Source organism: Atractosteus spatula, chromosome 9 (assembly GCF_055471065.1).
Source record: "Atractosteus spatula isolate fAtrSpa1 chromosome 9, fAtrSpa1.hap1, whole genome shotgun sequence".
Lineage (NCBI taxonomy): Eukaryota > Metazoa > Chordata > Actinopteri > Semionotiformes > Lepisosteidae > Atractosteus > Atractosteus spatula.
In genome coordinates this window covers 10,195,089-10,203,777 of record NC_142714.1, presented here as the reverse complement: position 1 = coordinate 10,203,777, position 8,689 = coordinate 10,195,089, and the positions used below count along the sequence as shown (strand labels likewise).

The following is an 8,689-nucleotide window of genomic DNA, read 5'->3' as shown; positions in this document are numbered from 1 at the left end:
ACATAGCATGCATACATTGTAAACCAAACTGGCGTCACATGTCCACTGTACAGCTCGCTTAAAACAAGTAAAGGCGGATTCCCCAAACTTGTCATTTATATAAACTTTCATATTTTCTCATTTAGTGCGCTGACCAACAGGATCTGTCTTTCGTGATTCTGCTTCGGCCCCATTCTTCCTAGCGCTCTAAATGATAATAAAGTTCATATGAAACATAAAGCTTCATATTTACTCAATGCAATATTTTAACAGCATTATTTAAAATAAAAGTATGAAACTGTTAATTTTAATTTAAATTCGGTTGATCGTTTCTTAATCTCAATAATATATCAGTTGAACACATAACCGATTTCACTCGGCAGCCGCCAACTAGAGCTGCATGCTTTATTCGGGAAATCATGGTTCCCACGAGTGTCGTAAAGTGTCTCCTCCCCTTTCTTAGTGTCGTACTGACAGTCGTTCCACTTTCCGGCAGCGGGGAGCAGGAAAGCCGAGGAGAGAGTGACGGGTAACGACCAAAGGAGACCTGAGGGAGAAGACTCAAAACTCGCATATTTTAATCGTTATTCCCGGGGGGGATTGGTATTGCTTTTACCTGCCCCTGACCAACAGGATCTCTCTTTCGTGATTCTTCTTCGTCCCCATTTTTCCCTGAATGAAGTGGGATGGCTGAGGTGCCGCCTGGGCCTAGCGCGCTGCCTGCATCCCCGGCCGAGATTATTCCCTTCCCCGGGGTTGGGTGCGCCATACCCGGGGAAGGGGGGGAACGTGGCTGTGGACGAGGAGACGCAGCGATCCCCGGGGTTGGACAGCAGCAACAAGTAAGTGAAGGGAAAGGGACGAGCAAGGCAACTCAGAACCACCTGTACTCTCACCCGGCGGTTCTCCACTTCCATACTCAGACACAGCAGCAGCAGCAACTCAACGGCTTAATAAACGCCGCGGAGGACGGCCTCGCCTGCACTCACCACAGTCGCCTCCATAGTCATCACCATTACCCGGCTCACAGGCCGTCTGACAGCCCGGGGGCGCTCACCGAGCACCGTGACGGCACCGGCGGGGCTCGGGCTGGCGCCCAGGAGGGCAGCAATTTCGGCGACATCCATAACAGCGACTGCCAAGGGCAGCACTGCCCGCCGCAAAACCACTCGTACTCCAACAACAACCACAGCATGAACAGCATGCTGACCCTGTCGGAGGAGGCGAGCTGGAGAGGCGACCGCGCCAGGACTGAGCCCCGGCCTTCCCCTGCCGACCCCCCGGCCGTGGCAGGCCTCGGGACTCCAGGGGCTGGCGTGGAGCTGGAGGCCGCTCTGGACGGCGCTTACACCGTGGAGGCGCCGGTGTCGGAGATGGCGAGGGTGGTTCTGAATAGCTCTGGCGGAGAACAGGGGGAGGAAGAGGAGCCGATCCAGTACGTGCGCTATGAGTCTGAGCTGCAGATGCCGGACATTATGAGGCTGATCACTAAGGACTTGTCGGAGCCCTACTCCATTTACACCTACAGGTACTTCATCCACAACTGGCCTAAGCTCTGCTTTCTGGTACGTACACTGCCATTTTAATGGTGAAGTGGTGTGTGTTGTGCGGCTCTGGGGTGGGTGGTGGGATATTAGCTGCATGAGTTGGGGTTCAGACCCCTGTAGCAGAACTCTGCACACACCTTGTTGCTGTGGCTAAACTAATAAAGGGACGTTGAAGGTTCATGTATTGTCTAATTGAATTGCTTATTTTAAAGTCTTTTGTTACTGTGACATAGCATTTTATGAGCTTTTACTGGAATATCACTTCACTCGTATCGGTATGGTAATAAAATACTCCCATTTTTGTCCAAGTGTTGGGTAATACCGAGGTGATTTCCTACACCTCGCTCTGACACTGTGAAGGAACTGTCGTTTTGACTCTTCTAACTGGGCCTTTTAGTTGTATGATGTTTTAATATTTCCTCTTATCCTCTCATACTCTTAGACTTTTTTGTGGGGAAAGCGCCAAGCATATTTGATGTTTAATTTTAAAGTTATTAATTACTTTTTAATTGACTAAATTGGGATGTGAGAAACTTGAACCATAGGGCACAGAGAGTAGAACTGAGGCTAAGAAAAGTATCACAGATTACTGTTACAAGGTGGCAGTCAGATTATGAAGTTTTATAAGCTTTTACCATTTTAAGTAGGTATCAAAATGGTTTGGCTGCTGTCAAACTCATTCAGACCCATGGAAAGGTAGGAACAGCCCTGAACAGAAACGTTTATTGTGATGAGACCACGTTTTCCATTACCCTCTCTGTAAATAATGCAGTTCTATTTCTTTGCAACCAACTGATAAGTGCTAAACTAAAACAGCAGCAAACAAACCCCGGCAAACTGACTGTGTGAAAACAAGAGATGAAACTGTAGATTGAAAGATTTATTAATAAGACTGATGTTTAAGCGCGTTTGGCTATAATGAATTCATCTCTAATGGATGTGGGAAATGTGTATAATGGACATGGTGCCGCACAGGAGAAGGCTCTGTCGCCAGGTGTGGAGTCTGGTGTTTTATGAGGAAGAAGGCCAAAATCAAGGACATCAGGTGGCTGTTAAGTAGTAGAGAGGCCTAGTCATCTTATCTTAACAGGTGTCAAAACAGAAAACGTCAAATCAGTTTTTCGGACTCATTTAAGAGGTTGGTAACCAATTACAAGTTAGTTCCGAGTAGGGGTGCAGGTACTAGGTCTCATTTTAACTACGAACTCTGTTACTCAAGTCACATCAACAGCAGGAACTGGGAAAGCAGAAGGGGTGTGGTTGTCATGACTACAGGTGTTGAGGGCGGTAACTGGTTCTTTAATATTATGTATTGCTGTGAATAAATTGCATGAATGTGTTACTTTGCTCAGCAGAGGTATTGGCTAGTTCCAACATTTTATATTTTACTGATAGTGGAAAAGATGACTGAAGTATTACTGTGATCCTGGGTCTGGCTGCCTTAAGAGTATATTTGTGTTCCCCCTGATGTTGTTCATGAACTGTCAGCCCATAGAAGGCTTATTTCTTTTATCAATATTTTTTTGTTTAAAGTTCTTTATGCTTCCAAGTGAATGGACTGTGCTCAGCACTAGACCTGCATGCAGTCCTTTTGCCCTGCCTTACATTGCAAAATAATCTGAACAGCACTGTGTTTTTAAGTTGTGTATTATATCTTCTTTAAAAATCGCACCCTGAAGAAGGAAAGGGTGTTACACCAATTTCCTTCTACATCAGGATCTCAATTAAGGGAGCTTTCATTTCAGATAGTTTCTTCCTTGCTTCAGGTTAACTTATGCTTTTTTTTGCTTTGAATATCCATTTCAGCATTTTCTTTACTCAAACTGATTATTGCAAGTATTATGCAGCTTGCATTGAGTATCATTATGTGCCTAGTATTAGACTGAGCACATCCTTTGAAATGATATATGGTGGAATGATGAGGTTAATTGGAGGGAGGGCGTGTAGCCTGGGGCAGGAAAGACAGGTTTTTCTTAGCAAATTCAGTTCATGCTGCTGACAGAAATGGTCTTACTTTACAATATGTGAAGCTAAGGAAATATTTTCATGCTTTTAAAGACTGTAATGTTTGGATTTTTGAAATCTTTGGATTTATCATTTTTTTTTATTTCTTGTACAAGCATGTAGATTTAGAAAAATTGGGCAGAGTTTATCATTCTTCTTGCAGTAGGTCTAGGAACAGTGCCCTTATCTGTAATGCTGACGCATGGCCTTCGTGCTGGCTCTCTTTGAAACTTGATGGCTTTTGTTGTCAGTGAACACTAATGTGATTCATAGGACATTGGCTTGAGATGGTGACTCAACAGGTAAAGACACTAATATGCAACTGGGGAACGTTTTGTTGTTACTTAAAATTGAAAATTGCTTGAATGCCTTCTCCCAATTAAACTTCTGATTGAAGGATATCATTTTATCAAGTTTTTATGATGAAGCTTAATTATTGCTCATAAAGTAACAGCTGATGGAGTGCTCATTGATAAAGTAGATCAAGTCTGGGTAAAGTCAGGTGTGGTGCCAGTGCATGTCTTGATATTCCTAACTGTGGGAAAAACCCAGTCTGAAGTGACCTGCTGTCGGCTCCTGGTCAGGGTTGAGTGACTTTGCCCAAATTCTAGACTTCTTTAAAATGCTGGCTGTTCATAACATCTGTTCATAAAGGTTGCTGTGTGGAAAGTGAAGTGTTTTTTTCCCTTAATTTCTCAAGTTGTAAACAACCATGTTGGCAGAGAAAAGAGCTGTAGCTTTCTGCTTCAGAGCCTGCTTACTACAGCCCCTGCCTGCCTGAGTGAGCACCCCACTGAGCAGGCTCTGGGAATAAACCTGGCAGAGGCAGGTTCTCGTGCAGTCTTCTGCAGGTCAGACCAGCACATGCCTTATACATGTAGTATCCACAGTGTCCACATGCTGCTGGAGACATGGCATCTGTATGTTGGTTCTGGGTCCTAATGCAGGGTAATGACACTCTAATGGGCAATGAAAGGGCTGTTTCTTACACGTATGTGGCTTCTCACTGAGCTTTCTAGAAGAAACCTGTGAAGTTCTGATTTTGAGGTCTGCCAAGATTCATGCACTGTCTGTGGACCTTTCCCCCAAGGAAAGTGGATTGCTGATAATCCAGTGTTTTACTCCAAAAAATTAATCTTGATTTTTCTCTTTTGTGCCAGCCTTGCTTTCTTGACTAAAGCACAGAAAGGTAGGATAGTGTTCAGAAGAGAAGCAGTTGTGCCTCCTGCCCAGGTGTGCTCGGGCCCTGGAGGCACACTCTCTAGCTCTTCCCTCCAAGAGCTGTTACGTTGAATCATATTCATTAGTTTCCCTGTTGGAGGCCGAAGTTCTTTGGTTGCCATTGTATATACATTTCATCTCCATAGCATTTCATTGTATAGTATGTATTCAGGAATATCTTTTCCACTTCCTGGTGCTTATGCATAACAGCTCAAGAAGAAGTCAGAAGGAGTGAGCCCTGACAATGACTGCTTTCCCATGTCAGTGTTGATCGAGAGATCGCAGTCCCCGATTCCTGTTCACCTCAGCAGTGTAAGGGCTTAGTTTTTGGACTTGGGAGTCCTTTACTGCAGACTACAGCATGTGTGTTTAACTCTGAACTGCACTGAGCAGTGGGTGTTGTGCTGACCTGTGTGTTGCTCTGTGTTGTGCGTGTCCCGCAGGCGATGGTGAGGGAGGAGTGTGTGGGTGCCATAGTGTGCAAGCTGGACATGCACAAAAAGATGTTTCGACGGGGCTACATTGCCATGCTGGCTGTGGACTCCAAATATAGGAGGAAAGGCATCGGTAAGCATTCCCTCTGCTGGGCTGCGGGGTCAGTGGCACTTTAATTTCCTGTTTGTAAGACATCTGGTGCTTTCATACCTACATCATAACCCTGCTTTGCAATCGTCCTTCTCCTTTATTCTTCTGACTCGTCAGCTGTCTGTCTCTTTCAGGTACCAACCTGGTAAAGAAGGCTATCTATGCCATGGTGGATGGAGATTGTGATGAGGTATGTGCTTAAGAAAAGAGCAGCCATTTTCAGTAAAATAACCCAAAGTAAATGGGGAGTAGATACCATTTTACAGCTAAAGGGGAAACTGTTTCATGTAAAGTGCATGTAATCTGATGAGGAGACTACTGAACGTGACTCCACACAGCTTTATTGTAAGAGTCAGATTCTGTTTAGTGAATGTCACAAATATTTTCCGCCAAGTGAGTTAACATCAGTGACTAAGTTATTCCCATGGTTAACCATATACGGTGATTGATTCATGTGATGTGCATGTAATGGAGGTGATGAGCTACTTCCCACAAAGTATTGCATCAGGTTTCCAGGTTTTACATTCAAAAGTTTTCATTTTAAAGAAATGTGTAAAAATACCTGCAATGCAGCAGTGACTTGTTTTTGTAAGGTTTTGTCTTCTGCGCAGTGACGTCGCAGAGACTTGAAAAAAAATTGCTGTGAGGGTAGTTTGAGCGATTTTAATGTCAGGTTTTTTCTCTCTCTCTCTCCCCCTTTCCTCAACCTTCCCCCCTCCCTGTGCTGCTGCGCAGGTGGTGCTGGAGACAGAGATCACTAACAAGTCGGCTCTGAAATTGTATGAAAACCTGGGCTTTGTGAGGGACAAGCGGCTCTTCCGATACTATTTAAATGGGGTGGACGCTCTGCGACTCAAACTTTGGCTTCGTTAGCAGGGGGCGCCAGCCTGGTCACGGGTTCAAGGAACAAGCTTCTTCTCAACACCACAAACAAAATGGAAACCAGTCGAACATGCAGAAACTATTAAAGAGTTTAAAGTATATATTAAAAAAAAAGAGATTGAGTTCCGCAGGCGCCCGGGTGCAGAGAGCTTCTTGCGACCGGGGAGGCGGAGCCTGGGCGGTGGGCGTGTCGCGGGGGTCCGGCACACGTCCCGTCGCACAACGAGCACGGAAACGCCGACAGCTGCGGCCACGCCGGGCCGCCTCCCACGCGTCAAACCAGTGGACTGCGGTTTTTTTTTTACAAATCATTACAGCAAGAACGGATCACACAACAGGTATAACCACCTGCAGCGACCGCAACATCCTGACATTTGTGGAACTTATTTTTATCGTAGTTTTTTTTTTTCCTTGCGTCTTGTGTGTCGGAATGAGTGTGCGGGTGTATGTGTACGTGTTGGTTTTTTCTGTGTGTTGTGAGAACATGCTGGAAAGGTGCTCTGTTCTAAACGGAAATCCTGCTCGCTCGGTGGTGTTTCACTCCGGGACGAACAGGTACACACACATGCTCATGCATGCGCAGGTTTAAATCGTTTGAGTGGAAGCTGAAAAATAAAATTAAAGCCCATTCACACCTCTGAGGAAGGATGGACAAGTCACAAACATGGAGGCAGACTATCTCCCCCTCATCTGATGCCAGTGCATTGATTAAATTTCTGAACCTGGCCAAGATTTCTCCCCTGTGATGTTTTTTTTGGTAGACATTGTTTTTAAAAGTGATTATTTTACTGTCGAGGTACAAGTGTATTTTTAATTGCCATTAGGTGACCGGTGTATGCCAATGTAAAACAGTTGAGATGAACCTTAGTTTGAAAGTGATTCGAGTGTTGGGTTTTTCCCTAAAAAACAAGTTCTGATTTAGTTTTTATTTTGCTTTACATATCAGAAGAAATAGCCATCGATAAATGTGAGCACCATTTCTAGTTGGAGTTCAAAATAAAAGTTACAGCAGAAATGGTGCAGTCTGTCCTGAGTTGACTGCTTTAAATCCTCAGACTCGGAACGCGAAACCGAAATTTGCCCTTTGAGGAAATAATGTAATTCAGAGGGGTCATCCCCAATGGGAATGAAAGGATTTTTGACCCTTTCCTCCTCTGTCTGGGTCAGTTTAACGTTATTCTAAAAATGTGTTAGTCTCATCTACGAGAAAAGGCATCTCTTGGTGAGAGCTAGGCAGACCCCAAAGTCTCCTCCTTTCAGATTTTCCCCAAGGGTCCTTCCCAGAGTGATCAAAGACCCGCCCCCCCTCCCTTTTTGTTTTTGGTGAGTTTTGGACTTATGATCTGAAGGCAGAAACTGCCTTGGAAGGTTTTTAAGCATTTAAAGAAAAATGACAGACGTGGTGCATTTTTGGTGCATTCTCTTGCTGGCAAATAATAAAATTATGCATTTACAGCTGCTTTTGATGTATTTTTTGCTTTCTTTAATGATGCTCTTATGCACTGAATTTCTTTCTTGCTGGTCTCTGTGTATGTGTGTGCTTTTCTGTCTTCTGGTGACAATGGCTGACATCTAATTCCTGTCACTCCTTTCACTCTACAAGGTAAAGTGTCACAAATACACGCGCCCTCATTAAATATAGCCTCCACTATGACCGGTGTTTGACCATGCCTAGTCAGGTCTAGTTCTGTAGTATATTTAACTCATTACCCGTCAAGTGTAAAGTATAAAGTTTTGATTTGTGAGTATCTCAAATCAGATCTCAGATCAGACCAATGCACTGTTCAATTGCTGCAAGTTCCATTTAGTCACTTGCTTCTCAATGCCGATCTTCAGTTACGGTAGTGTGCAGGCAAGCCCTTAAAGTGGCATTCATGTTGTTTTTTAAAGTCTGGAGGTTTCTCAGTATTTGTCATCACTGAAGATCATCATTCTCATCAGAGTAGGTGCTTCCAATTTGTCCCAAGGATGCCATGTCCTCTGGGTTTTATTCCAGTCAAGTTCTGTTACGTCACAGAACCTTTAATAGAGTTAATCATTTGAAAGTTATTTTCAGCTATGTTATAAGGTTTTCCTTTAGTTAAATTTTGCATGCAGCTTTGAAGTAGGTGAATGCTTTGGAAATGGTCCAGTAAAGCAACTTTAGTTCAGTTAGATCGTTCAGTTTTGGCGTTGGTTAACAGAGTTTGTGGGGCATGTAAAACCCAACAGGTACCAGCAATATCACCTTGTAGCTCACACCTGGCAACCCACTGAAGCTCAGAAGGTGTGAGTCTGGTCAGTACCTGGATGAGAGACCTTCTGGGAAAAACTAAGGTTGCTGCTAGAAATGGTGTTAGGAGGGCCAGTAGAGGGGTGTATACCCTGTTGACTGTGTGGGTCCTTTAGATAAGACATACAACTGAGGTCCTGACTCTCTGGTCATTAAGGGTGTTTTGGGAGTCTTGGTTGTTGGATGCTAGATGGAAGCT

General features: G+C 44.3%; 1 protein-coding gene across 1 annotated transcript; it reads left to right on the top strand.

Annotated features, from left to right (window-relative positions):
- Positions 1 to 458: 458 nt before the first annotated feature.
- On the top strand, positions 459 to 7,675 carry naa30 (N-alpha-acetyltransferase 30, NatC catalytic subunit). Its single transcript, XM_088925380.1, has 4 exons — positions 459 to 1,544; positions 5,195 to 5,318; positions 5,471 to 5,526; positions 6,072 to 7,675. Exons 1-4 carry the CDS (start codon positions 666 to 668, stop codon positions 6,207 to 6,209), a joined length of 1,197 nt encoding a protein of 398 aa, XP_088781506.1. The 5' UTR covers positions 459 to 665; the 3' UTR covers positions 6,210 to 7,675.
- Positions 7,676 to 8,689: the final 1,014 nt, after the last annotated feature.